This window comes from Polypterus senegalus, chromosome 16 (assembly GCF_016835505.1).
Source record: "Polypterus senegalus isolate Bchr_013 chromosome 16, ASM1683550v1, whole genome shotgun sequence".
Taxonomy (NCBI): Eukaryota; Metazoa; Chordata; class Cladistia; order Polypteriformes; family Polypteridae; genus Polypterus; species Polypterus senegalus.
Genome location: NC_053169.1, coordinates 25,241,201 through 25,264,927, shown reverse-complemented (window position 1 = coordinate 25,264,927; position 23,727 = coordinate 25,241,201). Strand labels below are relative to the sequence as shown.

The 23,727-nt window shown below is 33.2% G+C and overlaps 1 protein-coding gene across 1 annotated transcript in view; it reads left to right on the top strand.

Annotated features, from left to right (window-relative positions):
* Positions 1-23,727, top strand: part of rims1b (regulating synaptic membrane exocytosis 1b) — a 248,608-nt gene that overhangs the window by 177,306 nt on the left and 47,575 nt on the right. Inside the window, exons 16-20 of the mRNA XM_039739003.1 lie at positions 132-194; positions 14,382-14,471; positions 16,550-16,633; positions 20,007-20,081; positions 22,490-22,561. Of these exons, the coding sequence (XP_039594937.1) occupies positions 132-194; positions 14,382-14,471; positions 16,550-16,633; positions 20,007-20,081; positions 22,490-22,561 (384 nt within the window). The remainder of the gene's footprint in view (positions 1-131; positions 195-14,381; positions 14,472-16,549; positions 16,634-20,006; positions 20,082-22,489; positions 22,562-23,727) is intronic.

Sequence of the window (23,727 nt, the reverse complement as noted above, 5' to 3'; positions counted from 1 at the left end):
TTTTGATTTTTTATCCTTTCTTTTTGCATTCACTAATTCGTTAATATACATTTTCTTTTTTTTTTTTTGTAAAATTTTTCATTATTTTTTTCTTTTCAATCTATGTCACATCATTCATATTATCTGTGCAGTGAGTTCCTCATGCTACCCAGAGCAAAGAGAGGGAGAAGTGCAGAATGCCTGCATACTACCAGGTAAATACTGTAATACAACACATGCTGCTTTGGGTTTTTTGCTTTTCCCCCCAGCTCATTCTGTTTTAAATGCATCATCAAAACTCATTTATGGTGTCATTCAAAACACAGATCCACATGTTTTAATTTATTGGTCAAGAGTTCATTTTTAAAACTTTATAATTTTTATAAAATGCTTAAAACTTACCATCCCACTTGATTCTTTTAAGCTTCTCATAAGAATTTGTGTCTTTATAACTTTTTTAAATTTGTAACATGTTCTTTCTTTATTGGAAGCTTACAGTAATGTTCAAAGATATCACTTACCTTTATTTTCATAAGGCTTGTTCAATTTTACTAACTCTTTTCTTCAGTGCTGCATGTTGTAGAAAACTTCAGACATTCCTTAATTACAGCACCTAGCAGAAGACCAGCAATGCTTTTTGATTTTTTCAAAAATAATGAAACTCCTCTATGAAGATGCTAGTTCGTTTCAGAAGGTCTTTGGTTATAAAATGTGTCATTTACTGGATCATATTTCATTTTGATTTTGCTAATCTAGATTTATATAGTTCAAGAAAAATAAAATTTGCCATAACCTTATAATAATGGGACAGAATATGGGACCAATAAAATCCTGGCTGGGACTCAATTTGCTTCACATTTGCATGTTCTCCTCATGCTCATGTGAATATCCACTCTTTAGTCCAGTTTGCTCATACTTAAGAGTGACATGAAGTCAGAATGAATATTTACAGGTATATGTAGGTGTGCCCTGCGATACACTTGTGTCTTGTCCACTTTTATGTATTAACTTATTCCTCATGTTGGCACAGTAAGGTTGGTAGGGTAGTTTTCCTTGACTCTATACTAATTAAATGTGTTTAGAAAATGTGTAGATTATTTATTATGCATTGAGTAAGTGTGGTTATAAATGGTGCATGGGTGTGCACTGTTACTGGATACCCCTTTCTGTTGGAACAGGCTCCATGCTGTATGATTTTGGAATTACATTTGTTAGAAAATTAATTATAAAGGGAAGGTTATCAGTTGTGGCTATATATTACAATTAGATTTTAACACTTGAATATTTTTTTTAATTTTATTCAGTTGTCGTTATCCCCATCAGAACAAGCATTTTACACAAAAAAACACATAAAAAAACAAAAATACGACGTATAACAGATGTATTATGACTGTGTGTTTTGTCTGTTCTAAAGAGGCTGTAGTTTAATCTGACTAAATTAAGATCATTTGAGGCTGTTTAAGATATTAATGGCTTAAGTAAAATATATTCATTAGCAGTAGTATGCTTTATTATTTTTCTTTATTTCCGATATTTTATGTTATTTGCTGCACTCTTCTGTTTTATTTATTTATTTATTTTTGGGGTTTTGGTTTTTTTAATGTGTTTGCATGTCTCTTGGCCAAACTAAGGAACACAGTTTGGTACAGTAAAACATTACCTCCCCGGATGCCACTTTTAGTAAATGGAATTCACAAAAACATATACAGGTAAGATATATGAAACTCAGATTATACTCGGGGAGCTTTCCATTTTTTTCCCAAAAACTGTCCTTTACGTTGCCATTTTGTAGTACACTTGTACATGTGTAGATGAGTATGTGATTTCCATCAATGATCCTTCATAATTTCATGTTGTTATTTTTTGGTTTATCCATTAATGGGTGGCATTTGTGAATAATGATTACGAATAGTAAAATTAGGTTGTATCAAGTATAGTTAAAACAATAAGATTATTTAATAGAGATTTTGTAAAATACTTTATGATAGTATTTATGCAAATTTCAATATGAAACAATACATCATTGTAATATATCTATATAGAGAATTACTAATTAACCAAACCTTCATGTATTTAGTGTCATAAAAATCAAACTTTCTCTGAAGGCTACTATTTATATAACTGAACAAACAACAAGACAAATTACCAAACTGCTTTAACACTAGAATTACCAAAACCTACAAAAAAACTTGTAATCCCGGACCACTTGAAATCCCTTTGCACCTCTCCGTCAACATCTTTTGTGATGTAAATGTGTCGATAAGCACAAGCAGCAAGCAGCCTGCTAGCCCATCCCTCCGCCCACCGCCGCAGGTCAATTCATAAAGAATGTTCTCGGTCTTTATCTTGGAGTGAAGTGCTGGAGTAGTAGAGGGTAAATAATATATCGGCGTTTGGAATACATACATTTCATGTGTGTTCCGTGCCTACAACACTCTATGTAAACACATCATTAAAATAAAAACATTTTTCATGTTTTAGTAATAATTGACAAAATGTAGACATGAAAAATATAATGTGTGAAACCTAAAGTCCAAATATCAAATATACACTTTCACAAAATGGTACACGTATTTCAAAACAAGTGCGCTGCAGAAAAAGAAGTTGCGTTAGGGTGCAACATTGACATGCACCTAATACGACCACTTTGGTAGTGTAGCAGTAAGAATGTCTGACACGTAATCAAGACGTTCACTGTTCGATCCTAGACGCCTCCATTTTGAGTAGTGAGCTGCTCTTACTTTTACTATTATAGAATAGAAACATATATTTGATTTGAGTCTGTAACAGCCGGTGTAAATTTATGGTACTTGTAAAAGTTAGCTTTTTTTTTAAATTCAGTTTTTTTTGTCTCACTCACGTTCACGCTTCCGCCGATCTGACACTGATAGTTTTCAAATAAAGACATGCTATAACAGAAGTGAACTCAGATGAGTATGAGGGTTCTACATTGGAGAAAAAGAACAGAACGCCCCTCTGCAAGAAACATCCACTCACACATAAGAACAACGCAGCTGCACCAGGCATAAAGGCGAAAGATGGCACTGTTTGGATGCAGCAATAGGACAAGCATCATCCTGCCAGTCAGTCTACCCCACACATGTCCTTCAAAGAAAAAAAGCAGGGCTTACAGAGCTTGAATTATGGAAAGTTCTGTTTGTGATTATGTTTTGTGATGGTCTTTACATAAAAAAAAACATTTATTTGTTACTTATATAAAACCTTGATTTATTTTTTATTTTCCCACAGCATAAAGTCACAAGTAGACTGTAGAGCTTCCTGTGTTTGATTGACACGGGCATGCTCACAAAATACATGTGTACTGATGTGACTTTATCTGCATATGCATATGACCAGTGATTTCCCATAAGTTGCATTATGGAAAGTTGGAAATCAAATTACTTAGTAGTTAATCTCTCACAATACCCTATGGTCCTAAGTTTGCAGAAAATCTATACAGTACCTAACTCACTGCTGATTGTAGTTTCCAATGTTGTCATCCATGGTGAAAGTTTCATATGTCTTTATTCAAACATTTATCTTAAAAAAGGCGAATACAAGCTGGCTAATTATTGTGGAAATATGATGAGACTTTCATTTCTGTTATTAAATTGTTATTTTATATGATTTAGTTGGCCAACCACACACCAGTGGCAGTGGTATGGAATGATTATGAAATCAACTGTCAGTGTATAATTTAAATATTTTTCACCTAATACATGAATAATAGGTGTTTGGCAATATCTGTGACAATCAGTCTAACTCAACCAGTATACCTTACATTAAGTAAACATGTAACATTTGTTTATCTGTTGCTAGTAATAATGCAGGATATCATGTTTGCCCCCTAATACAGGGTAAAAATAAAAACTTTTTTTTTATAAAAAAAGTGCTTGTGCTACATGCAAATTGTATAAACAGAGGAAAGATCCTTTTCATTTATCTGAAGCTGCTGTCACATTACACTAGGTATGTCAGACTTCAGTTGCTAATTTAAACACCGGACCATATAAATTTGTACAACTGAAAATCACTGGCCATGTCAGATTTAATGATTCTGTGCTGAATTTCCAGCAAAGTCTTCATTTGTCCTTTTTGTGTCAGTCAGTAACATGTTGAGTGACGGAGCAGTGGTTTTCAAAACCTGTCTGATTTTGCTGGAGCAAATCATGGACTAGATGTAGTCAGTTACTGGCTATATTACATTAGGCGACCGACAATCACAGGAGCATGCTGCTAACTGCCTCCAACTCTTAAATTGTGCAGATGAAGACTACAACAAAAAATCACTGGAAATGTCATCAAACGTGACATGGCCTTTAGATTCTTGTCAGTTAATTTAAAAATTGAACATGTTCCATGATGTACTATTAAAGAAAAAAATCAGTGCTGTCTCCATTACATTAACATTTTCATTAAAGAAAGCACTTTGACATGTGACAATCCAAACTCTTGATGCTAAGCTATGCTAATGTGCAGTATATGTCACAGAATAGATGTGCATGAAAATACACTAAATGTAGCATATGGTATAATTAAGATGGCAAAGCATTATTAATGCTAGTAGTGGACATTTCTTAATGAATTACATTAAAAAATGAAACAACACAGTATTGAACAGCCACCAATTCTGTGGATTTCCATCTAGAAGCAACAACAGTTTTACCTGCCACAGTAACGTGTGAAGTCCAACATCAGACTGAATTAAAGAAACTGAAGAGGATGCTCTATGTGCATGGATGTACTCCAGTTGGCACAGATGAATTATTAAATGAAGGATGTGCCACCTTTGTGTGAAACCAAGTCTTCTCTCAACTAAGCAACAGTACTGTATGGCATAAGTCATACCTGACCCAGGACTGTGTTTACAAGATCTTATGGGAGGTGTACAGAATAGAATTTTTAATCAATTTGTAAAAGTTAGAGGATTAAAGTGGAAACCAGAAAGAAGAAAACTGAAGAACATTTAACCAGGACAGAGACTCTTTGATTTAATTGTAAATGCAGAGGTAGTTTGAGGTAGATTTTTTTTTCACGATGGATATAGATATAGATCTATCTATCTCCAAATATCTACATTTTTTCTGGAAGAAATATGATGAATAGGGCATTTAGAATTAAGTGTGAACCGTACAGGTTTAATCCAAATAACCTTATATCCAGCAGTTTTTCCAGGATTATTTAAAAAAATTAAGTTTTGAAGAATATCAGATGGAGCATCATTCAAGATTAACAGGATATCATCTGCATGTAGATAGACGTCATGCTTCAGTAGTTTAAAGATGCATCATAATTGTCAGCATATTGCTCTGTTCTTAACATACCTGTGACATCTGTACATGTATGCTGGCAAAATAATCCATAAATAATATGCTTCCTGTTAAATATTAAAGTGAGCAAAGGTTTTACCGGGTTGCATACATTAATTTTCATTTTGATTTTATACCAAACTAGAAGAGGCCGTAGAACTCAGGTGCCATTTCATTTATCAGTTTTATTGTAATGTGGAAATTTTGTTTGCCTTATTACTCATCTCATTTTGTGAATTATGTGTACACTTTCTTAACATATACTGATTAGAAAACTTATGAGATCAAGTTCAAGTATTTAGTTGCAGTTTAGAATTTTAATATAGTAGCTAAACCTGCTTACTTCTCTCCATCACCTATAGGTTAATCGATAATTACCTATGTTAATTAGCACATGTTAGTAAGAATTTCACTGTACTCTGTTTATGTGACAGTAAGGACCTTATTAACCTACTGTATATATGCTCAAATTCAATTGTGCTTTACAGTACTTCACAGTCATTTCTCAGCCACTAGAGGTCACACAAGATTTCACTTTCTGTAGTTATTTTTCTCAGGTCAGCCTTTTAGCAGATTAATGATATGCTGCCTCAAGTATTCAATATAAAATAATTAACAAAGTGCTGCATTACTGTAGTGGTTCATTGAAAATGATCAGATTTATATGCTTAATAATACCTGTAAATAGAACACATGTAATGATGATTATTGCCATTTTTTTTAGCTTCAGGTCTTTCTAGCAAGTTGTTACAGTGCTTGTTGAGTACCATTATCACTTTTGTAATAGTAACCGTATTATATGCTTGAACCAAATTAGTGCAGTAGTGTTTCAGCAACATCAACACACAAAGTCATATTGTGTTAATAAAATCCCATAAACACACACATACAACAGTACTTTTCATAAAGTCTAACAACTATAAAACTGCACATTTCAGTTTCCTGCAGCTGCAGACCAACTCTGGATAGAGCCTCAAATCTGATAAGGTAATTGCCTACTGAGGTGCAGAATCAGGTTGCGTTATGATTTACTTGGTATAAAATTAGCTTTGAAGAATTTATACATCTCTAATTTAGAAAAGCAAGTTTTGTTTCATTATTAAAGTTATTGTATTTTTTAAATTATGGACATATTTTTGGATGATGCTGATTGATGGATTATACTTAAAATCTTGCAAAATTAGCTTGTTTTATGCAATATAACAACCCAATTTCTCTGGAAATATTATGCTATAGAAAAAATAACTTGTATGCGGTACTGACGCCACAGTTGGGCATGGATGGGCGATCATCCACCAACATGGAGCCCCGCCCACCCAATCAATTTACAATTTCAAAATATATATCATATATATATTTTATGTAAAACAGTTTTGATATTTATGTTAGTCAGATTCTTTGAATTTGGGTGCTTGTGTCTTCCAACGTTGTGTGCTTTACTGAGTAGGGTATTATTAGAAGATCCCCCTCGTTCGGCCACTGATGGTCAAGTTCCATAAAGTATCTTATCTGCTTGAAATTTTATTTGCCCACCTAATTTCATATATGCCCACCACCAACAAATTTCTTGCTACATTACTGAATGTATGTAAAAGATGCACTTGCAATAATTTACCAAATATTTTATTTTTAGACACACTGCCATAATAATGGTCTTACATTAATAATGGTTTGCACTATGTTTACTGACACACACATTAAAAGGTGAGGCAATAAAACTGCATTTATCATCAGTCTAAAGTCAAAACTGAAGTTTAGCTCAGATCCAGGTACCTTCATTTGATCACCTTAAATATTACATCCAATGCCTATACTTCTCCCAGAAAAGTTCAAATCCTGCAGATAAGGTGTATTCCATAAAAGTGTCTCCGCAGTTCACAGAGTGTAGGTAGAGTATCAGAACACTTTAAATGAGAACAGGTCATTCAGCCCAATAAAGTTTGCCAGTCCTTCCACTTAGTTGTTCTAAAGAAAACATCAAGTCTAATTTTGAAAGTCCCTAAAGTCTTACCGTGTATCATACTACACTGTACTTGGTAGCTTATTCCAAGTGTCTATGATTCTTTGTTTAAAGAAAAACTTCCTAATGTTTGTGCGAAATTTGCCCTTAACAAGTTTCCAACTGTGTCCCCGTGTTTTTGATAACTCATTTTAAAATGAATCTCAATCCACTGTACTAATCCCTTTCATAATTTTAAATACTTCAATCATGCCTCCTCTAATCTTCTTTTGCTTAATCTGAAAAGGCTTGGCTCTTTTAATCTTTCCTCATAATCCATCCCTTGTAGCCCTGGAATCTGTCTTTTCACTCTTCTCTGGTCTTTTTCCCGCATGGTCACTAAAACTGTATATAGTACATGCTATACAATTTGTACTATATAATCTAACACTCTATTTGCCATGTTAATGTCTTCTGAACACTGTCTGGCAGTTGATAGTGTCAGTTCCACTACAACTCCTAAATCCGTCTCAAAAGGTATACTTTCGATTTTCTTCATCTTTTCAAGCCTGTATGTTGTCCAAGTCCCTCTATAATGATTCAATGGATTGTAGATTATCTGCCAATCTACTTGGCTTGATATCATCTGCAAATTTAACCGTTTGTTAATTCTGTTCCTGTCCAAATCATTTACAGTGGAACCTCTTTTTCTCTCTCTCTTCTTATCTCGCTCGCCCAGCGCCTCTCTCTGTTTACTACAGCATTGTGACTGTGTGTGTGCGCTGTGAAGTGCGAGTCCTCATCTTGCTCCCCAAACCACGAAGCTGAGTCTCAGTACTTTAACACCAGCTGAATAAACACCAGTTTATTCAGTTTGAAACAGCAACAGCGCTGTTATTTATTGCAGCGGGATCTTTATAATGTTCCTTGATCTTTTTGGATGCGCTTATACGGCGAACTGCTACAGCGCTGGGAGACTGCGATTGCTTTGGGACACTCTTCAGCGTGTCGTCCCATTGGGTGGAATTCCACATGAGTTTAGAAACTCACACCAGCCATGATTCTTTTTAAAGGTAAATTGCAGGTTAATTTGTATTATGTATTTTACTTTATATTTTGTATTAATCCTTTTTATATGAATAGTTTTGGGTTGTGGAACGAATCATCTGAATTTCCATTATTTCTTTTGGGGAAATTCGCTTTGATATACGAGTGTTTTGGATTGCGAGCACGTTTCTGGAACGAATTCCAGAAGGTTCCACTGTATATATATTAAAAATATGGGCAGCCCTAGCACTGACCCCTGTGGAAAAACACTCTTTAACATTAGCCAATTCTGATATGGTTCATCACACCATCACCCTCTGAGCCAATTTTTCACCCGTCTAGAAACATCAATCCAAACTCCCACTTCTTTTAGTTGTTGTCCAATCTCTCATGTGGCTCCTTATCAGATGCTTTCGGAAGGTCAAGATAAGTAATATAATATGCTCTACTTTGATCATATCCTTTTGTTGCTTCCCCATAGAATTCCAGGATGCTGGTAAAATACGACCTTCCTCTTCTGAAGCCATACTGGCTGTGCAGTAAAACTCCTGTTCTTGCCATGTGTTGCTGAATCTTTCCCTTGGTAATTCCTTCCATTAATTTACCTGCAATGCACATTAAGCTTACTGGCCTGTAGTTTGGATCTGCCTGATCACCCTTTTCATATAACCAGATAATATTTGCCATTTTCCAGACCTGTTGTGAAGTCAGGTTGATCTTCGAGTTCTACGTCAGTATAAAAGAAGGAGGTGCGAATCCTATGCCTGCATAATTAGTCACATGGAGATAAAAAACAAACCTTGGAGCCTGACGCTACAACACAGGAAACTGTATGAAATAATAATAACAAACAATTTATTACTATTTACAAGTCGTTTTTATCTTTTTGATAGAAGACAGTTTGAATAACCTTCAGAGCAACTTGAAAAAATAAAATGAGGCAGTGGCTTCAATTATGATATACCACTTTGAATTTTCTGCCTTTAAAAGACCTGCATATTTTTTCTGACTTTTAACTATGATTTCAGCATTTCTGCATTGTTTTGACAAAATATATGATAGCACATGCATTCTTTCTTCTTTGATCTCTCGGAGACACGGTGGTGCAGTGGTTGGCACTGGTGCCGCACAGCTCAGGTCACCTTTTTAGCCACAGTAATCGGCCCAGTATAGTTGGCAGATGTTTCCCTAACCCTCAGGAACACTTTAAAGATGATTGCACCATTATAATTCAGTCAAATCTAGTTCAGTTAGTCTTTCCCTGATTCTTTCTGTGATTTTTTCCAAACTCAAGGTAAAGCGAACACCATGGATTTTGCTCATCACTACTGCTTATTAATTGTTCAGTAGGGTTGATGACTCAGCTATTCGTGTTGTAAGTAAACTATTGTTGGTGATCTTGGACTTGAGCTTCATTTAAATGTAATATTTTTTTTGTATCTAATGTACAGTACTTCCCAGTTAGTCAAATGTAAAGAAAGCATTGGGTAAAGAGAACTTCAGTTAAATAAGCTTATTTGTCATGTTTAATTTCATCTGCAGCTGCACACTACATTGACAAGGGATTTATATCCCAGGCAGCACCTTATCAATTTATATTACAGAGAAACACAACTCTCCCATTAAAGTTAATTAAGATATCTGCCTGAGGAAACCCATGGAGTTCCCTTAGTATGACTTCTGTCTGTTTATACTACTTGCAGAGATTTAATGAAACAAAATAAAGACAGTTCTTTGTTATCCATTTAAGGCCATGTTTATGTATTTTTATAATTCTGTGCCACATACTTAACTGTCTTTGAGTAGTTTTTGACTGTTACTCCAACTTCTTATTACCCAGACTTGGCATACTGTAAGTGAATTCAAAATATAAATGGAAAGATGGACCAAAGGACATCATATACATTATCTTGGTGAGTCAGGAGCATCAGCAGCCTACTCCTGTGAACTACAGTTGTGCGGTGTGACATTCACAGCAAATCTAAGTAGTCTACAACTCACTCCAATAAAATCAAACAGGTTTGATTTTGTCTTAAGTTGTAATGGTGGGCCCTGTGCGCAAGGGTTAAAACTTGAGGCTGAACTCCCTGAATTTGTAAAGTCTTTACATGGGAACTAGCTTTATCAGGCAGCATGTTACTGACCATCAGAAAAAGTAGTGAGCTTACAACAACATCAACAACAACAATTTATTTATATAGCACATTTTCATACAAAAAAAATGTAGCTCAAAGAGCTTACAATACTTTGAAATGCAAAACTGTGCTAGAAAGTCATTATGCAGTCATCCGATTTGATGTACCCTTTAATTACAATCATACATTGACATACTCGGGCAGCAAAATCAGCAACTGTAGTTTGCCTTCAACTAGAAGTCAAGTAATGTGACTAAGGCTTAAGTATTATATACAATCAGTTAGCAAGAGACTAGAATTACCATAACTTTAATTGAAAAGAGAAAGAAGTAAAGTACCTAATTTTTTAAAGTTACAGATTAGTCAGCTGATGTTGACTTTCAAGACTCCTTAATTATCAAGATACTCACAGGCTTTAGTAGAATAATAAATCTTGAAAAAGTTAAATCCCAGAAGGTGTTTGGCTCAGTTAGAATATAAACAAATGTATTATATTGCTCAATTCTGAACAGATAGTTCTTTTAAACTATTACACAAAGCCTAAAAAGAAATTAAAGAACTAAGTGGACCAGAATCACCACAGTTTCAGGAATAGGCTACAGTGCCTTAAACTCAGTTATTAATAATACACTTAGAAACAAGAAAGGGAAATGAGCCATAGTTAAACCATAACTTATTTGGATTTGTAGATCAAACCTAAAATGTATCATTAGAAGGAGAGCACATGCAAAGATTGTCCCATAAATGGATATGGGGAAAAGATCAAATGTCATAAAGGAGGTTAATCCTGAGTCACAAATATGCCATTTATGTGTATTGAGATATTTGCTTAAATAAAAGGCTGGTGTCTCAAACTTGGTAGCTTAAAACACAAATATGGACATTTTATAATTTTTAGAAAAATGAAGAGAAATGAAACATAAATTGAGAAATAACAAATCTATGGTTTAACAGGTGTTTACTAATGATTTGTTGAAGAGGTCATTTCAGCATTCATTAGTCCCATAAGAAAGAGCCTGTCAAATAGCAGTTGTGATAATAATAGTGCTGTTTATACTTCTATATGTGTTTCCTTAAGATTAAACTGTATAATCCTTGATATCGCTCTTTATAAATAATACGTTTTGAAGTAGGCTTACTATGTATCTATTGACCCATTCAAATAAAACTGACAGTTCCTATTGTGCTCTTTGAAACAAACAGATTAGATTGCAAGATTTGGTTTATATTACATTTTTGAAATATTTTGAACTGTACTTGATACAATAATTTTTAAAAAACAAATTGTTTTTCATTTAAACATATTGTATTTGCATATGAAACTAAGTCATAAGGCAAGGACATTTCCATTTATCTTCATATACTGTAGTGCAATACATTTGTAGCTCTATTCCTTAAACTTAAGCTTTCATTTACCTTATACAACATTGTGTCCTTCATTTACTCTTTTATTTACCACCACCTGACATTATAGTTGACTAGTGCATTTATTTCACCTAATTACAGAATGTAGAGTAACCTTATAAAATAAATTGCTTTACCTTTAAAATTTAGCCAACTCCATTCATTTGCATTTTCCTTTTGTGTGGTGGTGTTTAAATTTTTTCTCATGGCTTATTTAGTTATGTTTTTGTTGGTCTCTTTTGTGAAGCTCCACATTGCCTGCATGTTTAAAGACCAAATCTTTGCTTAGACAGCATATACCTGAACAGAGACAATCATCATCTCCGAGAATTTTGAGATTTACTGACTCAAAAACTATTAGGTAAGCTTTAACCTTGCCTGCTGCTGAGGTTTAAATCATCTTTCAAATGTTTGACAGGTTCAAAAGGTCAGCAGTTTGACTTAAGGTCTTGCTTTGTTACCTACCTTTCAATTGGGGTATCTATAAATGATGCAGGAACTTCTGTTAAGTTGAAGATAGCACTGTAACCTTGAATATTTGACTGTTAACACTATACAGTATATTTAAACACATTTTCCACCATGTTGCAGCTGTCCTTCTTTGCAATATTTCTCTTCCAAAGTAACATTTTCGTAGAGAACAAAATGATAAGTCTTCAAAAAGTTCATTAAAGCTGTTTTATATACACAGTAGAGGGCAAGTTTTAATATTTCTCCGCCAACTATGTATTTAATCTTTGCAATGAGAGTTTTATTTTAGTTGAATACTCTTTACATTTCAAAACTTAAAATATCAATCTCAAAGCAACATAATAAAAGTCAGTGTCACAGGAAAGTGAAGCCTAACCCAGCCTCAGTAGGTGCAAGGCAAGAAACTCCACTGGACAAGATGGCAGTCAATCACAAAGCCTATTCATCCACACAACTGCATTTGCATGGGTCTAGTCACCAATTAATGTAACACACACACATGCACATCTTCTCGGATATGAGAGGAAGACCAAAATAACTGCAGGAAAACCCTTGGAGATTAAATTAAAATGTGCAAACTCCAACTGGAAAATGACCAGGTACAGAAAGCAGACCCTGTACAATAGATATATGGGACACAAGTACTAGCCACTACACACTACGATGCTCTTCATACCATAAGAGAATTATCTTAATTAGGTGACACTCTGCAACAACAACTGACAAGTTAAATCACTGGCATCATTAGGGGCAGGCTTCTGGGACTTAAGCCACTGATCTCCAGCTTCTTGGCTTACCTGTACACTCTTTAATCTGATATCCATATAATCTTTGGAACTACTAAAAGTAACAATGTGCCTGTGTCCCTTTTGCAGACTGTTGCCTTTTGTAATTCATCATTGTAAATAATAATTGCTTAAGCTCCTGTTAATACCTGAAATGTTTAACAATATATACTATACGTTTAACATGTTTCCTTCCACCCTGGTCATATCTGTCCTGCCTTGCAATATTTTTCCCATCAAAGTAACACTTGGTAGGAAGTTAGGTGGTATAAGTAAGGTATTCAGAAGGTGTACAGAGTTCATCGTTCTGTATATTGGACAGACGAGGCCAAGTTGCAAACCAAAAATGTAAAATTTTAATATTAATATTATTACTTTGTCAGTCACATATTTGCCCCTGCCAATGCTAAGGTGTCACCCGCTACACTCGGGTCCCAATCCAGGTGGTTCGTCATGTGATGGGTGTGGAGACGCACTATCAGCACATGCTCCCAATATATTGAAATGTAATTGTTTTACTATAAACTCCACTACCTTTTAAATCAAAACGTGTATTGCATAATTAAATGACCATTACATGTAGAAAAGCAGAGCTGACAGATCATATGTCTTGTCTCAAGCTCTTTTGTATTAATATTCCATCCTTTTTCCTTTGTCTAAATAATATTTTTGTACTGTATACAATAATAACTTTCAGGTAAACAAAAATAAAGAAACCTCTCTCTCAATAAAAATTCAGCATTAAATGAAAACACTAGAAAACCTGAGGCAGTGAATGTGTTGATATTTTGTTTGTATGTCATTAAGCAAAATGAGTAAGCACCATAGTGTTATTTCCAGTTGTATAATTAACAGTGTTAGTGACCCTATATCAGATACCAGCAGGTGTCTTTTTGGCAGCAATACAGTCACTGTAACTTGAAATATTTCAATTGTGTGGCTTGTGAAAGATGATTTTACTGCATTTTTATATCTAATATTAGACCAAATTGCTACTAAATGTGGCTGACAATAAACATCACAATAATGACCAAATAATATAGCACTTTAGGGCAACAAAAAGGTAAAATTATTTTAGTAAATATTCATGCAAAATGCTTTAGTTTATTCCAGGGATATCTGGCCCAGTTTCACAATGAGTCTGTATTCATAACATGTTTCTTTTAGAAAAAATTTTAGTTGTGCATTGACTCATTTCACTTTTTAAGTTTCAGTCATGTGTTATAATTACATGGTTTATGATTTTCAATCTAACATGTTATTCCTTTTTTTTCTTTCTCTTTTCTCTACTACCGTTGGACACTGGCACTAGTGATCTACAGCCTTCTCTTGACAGGGTTAGAAGTGCTAGTACCAACTGTTTGAGACCAGATACTAGTTTCCATTCACCAGAACGAGAAAGGTATACAGAAAAAGACTTTTCAATCTATTTTTTCTTTGCTGGTGCTTTTATTATTTGCTTATTTGAACAGTTGACAGTAGTTTTAGCCTTTTTTATTTTGTAGTAAATCGGCTTCTGTGTGCTTATTTATTTGAACTTCTATAGAGTGCTTCACTTTGGTTATGGATTTTTCCAACCCTGAACATTTTAGATCTCAGAATGTAGTTAATTCATCTTCACAAATCTCTTGAATAAACGTTTAATGTAGAAAAAGTTCCTGTTTTAGTCTGCAAATGCTTTATTACTCAAAAACATTATCTAGAAACTGTAGGTTACACTGGTTTTAAGTTAAATGAGACAGAAGAAAATAATTTAATGGAAATTAATGTTCACGATATTGTTAAATATATCTTTATGCTTAATACATTGTAAATAATAGTTTTAGTACGTTTTATGTACATCCTGAATATCTCATTTATTATTCTAAGGTGAGCAATTTTAGATATGAAGTACTTATGTAAATAGGATAATAATATTGATTTAATTATTTAGAACAGTCAATATTTATCCTTTTTGTCCTGCTTATCGAAACTAAATGACTAACCACATTGTTACTGTTTTACGTAACATGTTTTGTGAGTCTTGTTTCATTGTAGCGGGTATAACTGTAAATTTAATGAATTAAATTAAGCATAGTATTTTTATTGGCTCTTGTTTAAAATAAATATATTTAAAGGGGAATTTTGATACAAGTATGAATTTTTTTCAACTTGTTATCACTTAGGCAAATTGTCTTATTAGTTAGGAACTTGTCTGCATTTTAATATAGTTGAGATTACACAGCGTTTGAGTGAACAATAATGAATTCAGAAACAGATGAAAGCAATGGTTTTGACAGAAATACAGTGAAAAATCAGTTTAGTTAGCAAATCATTTCAGTCCCATTTTGAGGTGAAGTAGAATTTAGGAGCTGATTGTGTGATCCAGACGACAACTTTGCTTTCTAATGAAGAAGCCTTATTTTGCAGATTGGACCTTCCTCTCTTGAGCCTCAGTGCACATTCATTTACACATTAATATCTACATGTAAACATTTTCCTATTAAACAACATCATTAAACATGAATACCAGAATTTTATTTTAATATATAGGATTTGCACTATATTGTTGACATTTTTTCACTCAGTCGTTTGTCTTTCAAGTATTCAAATCAGTCATTCAATGCATGTATCTCCACCTTGTGTACAATTCATTGTAAATCCCATTACTAAATATGGGATTGACCATTTGAAAGAATGTTCAGGTGAGAGGGATGATGAACGTTTTTGATTCTTATGGAGCAGTTACTGTCTTTACACTGCTAATTTAAGTGTTTTGTGCTGATAATAGTATTCTGTTGAGGCTTTCCGCTTTTAGTTAAAATATCATAAATGGGCTACTGAAACTCCAGTGGCCTGGAATGCTAAAAACAGAGCTAAATTATAACCATAACTAATATCTTGTACTAGTTTTCTATCAAAAGGAAAGGAGTTTTTTTAAGGGTCTGTTTTGTTATCAAACTTATTGTATATTTTAATGGGAGCTGAGTATTTCATTATCATGTAGTCTAGAAAACAACACAAGCACAGCTGGAGAAATAAACAACAAAAATTTTCAAGTTTTAGTCAAAGTCAAATAAATATCCTAAATTAGGAAAATCATCAAATATAGCAAGATGTCATTTATGCATTTTGTTTATTTGTTGTTATATGTTTGATGGGATTGACCGTGTGCTATATGCTGTAGTTATCATGTAAATATAAGGCCTGTGAGGAAATAAAAAAGTACAGGGTATAGACATAACTAAAATATTTTGCAATTTTTATGCAGATGATTTTTAGTTAATATTTAATTTTATTTTGTTAAAACTCTTTCCTTAAACAGTACAATTTTAGGGATTATTACCAGTTAATGTATTTACATTATATTATATATCTTTAAGGATTTTTAGAAAATGCATTCTCTAACAGATTTCCTTATCTTAAGCCCCATCTAATTTTTGTTTTAGAATTTTGGTTTAACTGATTCTGTCTTTCCTGTCTCATTCATGGGGCAAGCAGGAATAGATGTTCTCAATCACTGGATAGGAGACGGCCTACTAGCCCCAGGATTTATATCCAGCATGCTTCCCCAGAAGATGACAGGTATTCGTCAAGATCTCTTGTAACTTAAGGAGCTTGGCAGGGCATTCTCTGTTTCTATCAGGAAGTAAACTTTCTCATTTACATTAGATATAATCCTGGATTTTTTTTAATCATGCGGCATAAGAATCTGTTGTTTTGCCATCTCATCTAGGTGTCATTTGTCTGTCTGTCTGTCTTAGTGTTTTGTACTGACGACACATGGCCTTGATTTACTGAGCACTTTTACCATAGGGGTTTTACGATTGTAAAGAATCTTCAAATTTTTATGATAAAATAATAATGTAGACACATCTATTAACATGTATTTCAATTTTAAAAGCCTTTTTTAATATCATTTTTTCAGTGTTCAGTAATTCAGCCATGCTGTTTGATAACCATGTATCTTAATAATGCAGCAGGTCTAGCCTAAAGTTTAATATAACATCTAAAGAATTATATCATCATGAAAAACTTTCTTTTATAAATAATGTATAATCTAAACAATGTTTGATGTTTATAAAGTGTTTGCAGCATTTCACATTCACAAGACTACTTTTTGATGGGGAAATTCAGGATATGCATTTTGATGGTTTGCTTAGTAAATGCAATGTACATATTTTGTTATAATGGGTTTTTGATTTGGTACCAGAGGCTCGGTTCAGTAAAGCAATGACAATAATAGGGATTTTAAAATTACTGTAAATACAAACTCATTTTAACAACACAAGGACGGTCAAAAAATAAAAGCAGTTTAGATTAATATCTATTTTTTCCCTTAATTGTATATGAAAAATATTCTTTATCATTCAGACCTCATAAGCCTACTGCTTTAGTTTGTGGATATTATTTTAAACCTATGTTACTTTTTCTTAATAATAAACAAAAAAAGAAGAAAATTTAATAGTGCATTCAACTATAAAAATGTAGTTTTAAATTGAATGAAATTTGAACATTTTCTTTGTATGTACAGTGGGATGCAAAAGTTTGGGCAACCTTGTTAATAGTCATTATTTTCCTGTATAAATCGTTGGTTGTTACGATAAAAAATGTCAGTTAAATATATCATATAACAGAGACACAAAGTGATATTTGAGAAGTGAAACGAAGTTTATTGGATTTACAGAAAGTGTGCATTAATTGTTCAAACAAAATCAGGCAGGTGCATAAATTTGGGCACCACAAAAAAGAAATGAAATTAATATTTAGTAGATCCGCCTTTTGCAGAAATTACAGCCTCTAAACGCTTCCTGTAGGTTCCAATGAGAGTCTGGATTGTGGTTGAAGGTATTTTGGACCATTCCTCTTTACAAAACATCTCTAGTTCATTCAGGTTTGATGGCTTCCGAGCATGGACAGCTCTCTTTAACTCACACCACAGATTTTCAATTCTATTCAGGTCTGGGGACTGAGATGGCCATTCCAGAACGTTGTACTTGTTCCTCTGCATGAATGCCTTAGTGGATTTTGAGCAGTGTTTCGGGTTGTTGTCTTGTTGAAAGATTCAGCCCCGGCGCAGCTTCAGCTTTAGCTTTGTCACTGATTCCTGGACATTGGTCTTCAGAATCTGCTGATACTGATTGGAATCCATGTGTCCCTCAACTTTGACAAGATTCCCAGTCCCTGCACTGGCCACACAGCCCCACAGCATGATGGAACCACCACCATATTTTACTGTAGGTAGCGGGTGTTTTTCTTGGAATGCTGTGTTCTTTTTCCTCCATGCATAACGCCCCTTGTTATGCCCAAATAACTCAGTTTTAGTTTCCTCAGTCCACAGCACCTTATTCCAAAATGAAGCTGGCTTGTCCAAATGTGCTTGAGCAGACCTCAAGCGGCTCTGTTTGTGCTGTGGGCGGAGAAAAGGCTTCCTCTGCATCACTCTCGCATACAGCATCTCCTTGTGTAAAGTGCGCCGAATGGTTGAACGATGCACAGTGACTCCATCTGCTGCAAGATGATGATGTAGGTCTTTGGTGATGGTCTGTGGGTTGACTCTGACTGTTCTCACCATTCGTCGCTTCTGTCTATCCGAAATCTTTCTTGGTCTGCCACTTCGAGCCTTAACTTGAACTGAGCCTGTGGTCTTCCATTTCCTCAATATGTTTCTAACTGTGGAAACAGACAGCTTAATCTCTGGGACAGCTTTCTGTATCCTTCCTCTAAACCATGATGGTGAACAATCCTTGTCTTCAGGTCATTTGAGAGTTGTTTTGTGACCCCCATGTTGCTACTCTTCAGAGAAAATTAGAGGAGGGAAACTTACAATTGACCCCCTTAAATACTCTTTCTCATTATAGGATTCACCTGTGTATGTAGGTCAGGGGTCACTGAGCTTACCAAGTCAATTTGAGTTCCAATAATTAGTTCTAAAAGTTTTGGAATCAATAAAATGACAACGGTGCCCAAATTTATGCACCTGCCTGATTTTGTTTGAACAATTATTGCACACTTTCTGTAAATCCAATAAACTTCATTTCACTTCTCAAATATCACTCTGTGTGTCTCTTATATGATATATTTAACTGACATTTTTTATTGTAACAACCAACGATTTATACAGGAAAATAATGACTATTAACAAGGTTGCCCAAACTTTTGCATCCCACTGTAACAAGTATTGTACTTTGTAATCAATAAGTGTGCAAAATTTAGATTGATATATTCTGTTCACATTAAATTAATGTTTTGGCAAAAGTTCTATAACAGGTATCTTTCTCTGGAACAGTATTACTCATATATATATATATATATATATATATATATATATATATATATATATATATATATATATATATATATATATATATATATACAGTTTTTATTATAAATTTTCATCATTTATTAGTTAATTAAAATTTTTCCAGATTAAAGAAAAAAAATTGCAGTACTTTCAAAATAATTTTACTGGTGGCTACGTTTTCTGTTCAACTATTCAAAATGTATTCATCTTTCTGTACACTTCCCCAAAGACAAGGACAAAGTTTGAAATAAATTGCTTTTAAAATACATAGACTGCATGCAGAGGTACCTTATTAATGTTAAAAGAGATTGACTACTCCAAAGGTCATGTGAAAAGACAATCTCCCCTTGGGATTAATACAATGTACCCAAAATACTTCACAACAGAATGCTATTTGAATTTACCAGGCAATTCTCATTTAATGTATTATTCCTAATCTTTTCAGTAAAATGTAAGATGACACAGTTATTTAATGCTTTTAAAGTTTTTATTCCTACAAGTCATTTTTTCTGGTTGGCTGAAGTAAAGAAAATTAACCTGCTGCTATTGATATACATACCATTTTTCATTGTATGTAACTGTCATGTCTTTTTTTTTTGTTATTTTTACTCTTATCCCAATTCACATCCATGTTTCACCTTTTTTGTGGACAAGCTGGACGGTGGAGCCTGTTGTTCCAAAACAGGAGACTGTAAATCATCTTAGTGCTAAACCCAGAGCAGCTCAGAGGTACTTTTATATCTAACCAGAAAGCAAAAATAAAATCACAAATAAAACATAATTACTAAGTTCCCTTGCAATCAAAGCTATTCTTAACAAAAACGTCTTTTACAGTTTGAGATTTTATTTTATTATCTTGTAAATGCAGAAAGTCTAAAAAAAAAAAAATACTTCTCATACTCAAAAATAAATACAACTTTTATGAAAAACAAAAATGAAGATGAAAGTATCAAGATACAAATTTAAATTGAGTCTTTTTTTTTACCTGTATTACAGTACACCAGTTTAAAGTTATATCGAAACTAACATGTAAAAGAGCTGACGAAAATGTGCAGCAAATCCAAAAAATGTGCACTTTCAATTAAAAAAAAATGCAGTCATCTGCAGAATCTTATGTATTTGTGCTATACATATATGTATTCAAATATATACTGTAGTACACATTGAAAGAATTTTTTTATCTAAATTTTATAATTCATTGCATAACTTTACGTATGTTTTTTTGATAATATTTCCCATGCTACACTTTACCTAGTGATCAGTGAACACTGCTTAAAGCCAGACTACTCGCAAAAGCTTGCTGCTCCACTTTGGAGAGGTGGAGAGATTTATGTGCCTCTGTGATCATGTGTTGTCACATGCAGGGAATAGCTCCTCTGGTGAATTAGTCAATGAGGAGGGGCATAGAAAAACAAGACAAAGAAATGAATGCCATGGTTAAAGTGGTCATATTTTTAGATAAATAGGATATTTACATATTAAGGAATACTTTTACACATTAAGGAATTTATTGTATCAACACACCTTTATGTCAAAATTATATTCATTATAACATAATCATTGTTTTTAGAGATTCTAAATTAATTTATTCTGTTGTATTATTTTGCAGTTTCTAAATTAATTAATTCTGAAGTTAGAAACAATACTGTATTTCCCGAATACTATATCTTACTAAAATATTAATTATTCAAAGTCTTCATGAAATTCTATATACCTCACCAGCATTATTTCAGACTTTGCATGTTGTTATAGCTTGAGCACATTTCTTAAGTACTCAAAAATTATAGGGTTAAAACAGGCTTATTAAAATTGTTGGATTAAACTATTTAAAGGTAATCTGTCTGTAAGTACAACATCATACAAGGAAGTTTCAGTTAAGAATTGTTAAGAATTGCTTTAAAGCACTGTGCATTTTATTTTTATATCTTAGAGCTACATAATAAATTCACAGCAAATAAGATATAACTTGATTTTCTTCCTAATTTTGCTGTCAGACACCAGTTTACCTGAAGGACTGAGACCTGGGTGTTTTATTTACTTATAATTTTACCAGTCAAAGTATTTGTTATAATATGTTGTATATGGTTCTCAAATATATGCAATTTACAGTGTAAAGATAATTGTTTGTGGTATGTGTATATACGTAATGTCAGAACAAATATACCAGATAATGTAGGAAATCATTTTTAAAGATGAGTACTAAATATATGTCACTTTCTGATTAGAGACAGCAATTATACAGTAATTTGGTTTCCTTAAAAAACTGCAGGCAAGCCACTAGCCACAAGCACAGAAAAGAAATTACAGACATAAAAAAGAGACAATACTCATAGTTCATTTATTTCTGGTAGGCTTTTCTTCTATCTTATTATGCTCATCTGCAAGTCTGTTTTGTAGACAAATATGTAAATAATTTCTTTAGAAACCTAAGACATTTACAGGCAGCTTTGCCACCAACTTGTAAATGCTTAATAAAGACTGGCTCAATAAATTTAATGTCTCAAGCATAATCTAGCTTCTTTTAACTAGGTTAGTTCGTTCCATTAGTAACACATAAAAATGTTAACTATTCTAACAACATACATTTCAACAAAAGAATCTGCACTTGTAAGAAGAAAACTCATTTTTTAATACATTTGACACATTTGGGTTTTTAGTTTTTCTTTCAAATTTATCAGAATTTATTTGAAACTGAGATTGTCTTTCTTGAAAATATTTGTCATTTATGTAAGCTTAAATACTACATTTAGTACATCATGAGATTACTGTTTTGTCATTTATGTATAAGTGCTCTGTTTAGTACATTGTGAGATTACATTTTTGCTACTTTTACAATATTTAAAAATCTAAACAATAGTCATAAATATTACCAGCAAAGGGTTATTTTATGAAACGTGTTCTTAGCATGACATTATATGGAATAATTTTACAAAACATTTCAGTAATACATTTCATTTTCAGCAATGTTTCTTCAAAGAAAGGTTTCATGCATGATATTTGTAACTTCCCTCATTACTTCTATTATTATCTCTTTGTTCTTCATTTCTCATTCTACATAAGAGCTTTGACATGTCATTCCCTCATTTGTCATATTTACTTTTCCACCCACTCCCTGTTTCCCATTTCACATGTTTCAGGCAGTCAAGAACACTGGAAAGATGTAACATCCAAAAACAGAGTAAAAAGTACACTGCAACAGACAATGAAAGGTAGGAGAACTGACAAACCATGTATTTTGTTTGCTTTGGAGGTGCGAGGAAGATGCTGTCTGTAACCAGCATGGTGGGCATTCTTTTTCTATTTGCAGTGTGCTGTACAGGGTTACTGTATGTAACTGAAATACTATGTCTTATGTTTTATTTCTCCAGTTTCTATTTTCCATGGAACTCATTAACCTATGCTTTTATTAATTTTTTTGTTTTTCCTAGGGCTATTGTCATATTTTTTGGATACTCTTAATCTGATCAGGCCCTCTGCAGAGAGACAGCAGTATACTAAATTATAAACTGGTTTTAATTTATTTTATTTTTTTAGTGATTAGGATTACAGATGATTGGATTACAGTTGTATCTGATGCTCATGGTCGTCTTGAAGATGATACTGATTAACTGTAACTCGAGTAAACTGTAGTGTCTCTACTAACTTATAATGCCACTACTTTATGCTCTGCAGCAGGAGCCAGTTAGTATATTTGCCTTATAATTTCTACACTTAGTGGAATATCAACTACCTGAAGATATTTAAACAAAATGACTCATTACTGTAAAATTCATACTTTATCTGAGATCATGTAAAAGCAGTGCAATTTATGATAGCTGTTAACAGCATGGTATATTGTTTTATGACACTGTACAATACTTTTCTGAGTTTTATAATTTGGACTTCAACTTTGAACTTTTTTCACATTTCTTTTTATTTTTCTAGGTATTCTTTATTACTGATCATAGCAGTGTGTGTGTTTTCATCTAGAGGTTGACGCATATCTTAAATGATACTACTTTCTTCCTTTTACAGGATGCATTACATAAAACATTTTAGCATTTTACTATTTTCAGGTGCCATATTTTGAACAGTTATATAGTAAAACATTGATTGCGGTACCTTTGTTTTCAATAATGACATTTTTGATACTTTGGAATTTTTATAGAAACATTTATCATCATTACAAATAATATAATCAAGTTTTGATAAGACCAGCATCATTCATCCAGGTGTTTTCCTACATTTTGGCTTAATGGTTGCTTCTGACTTTTTGGGAGGGTGATAGGCAAGTGCACGGTCACACTAGCACCTTCGATCATTTGCAGTTTATTTTTGTTGAAGTTTGTTTGATGGCTGTTTATTTTAGTTTTAGTGTTTGTGTTTGAAAAAAATA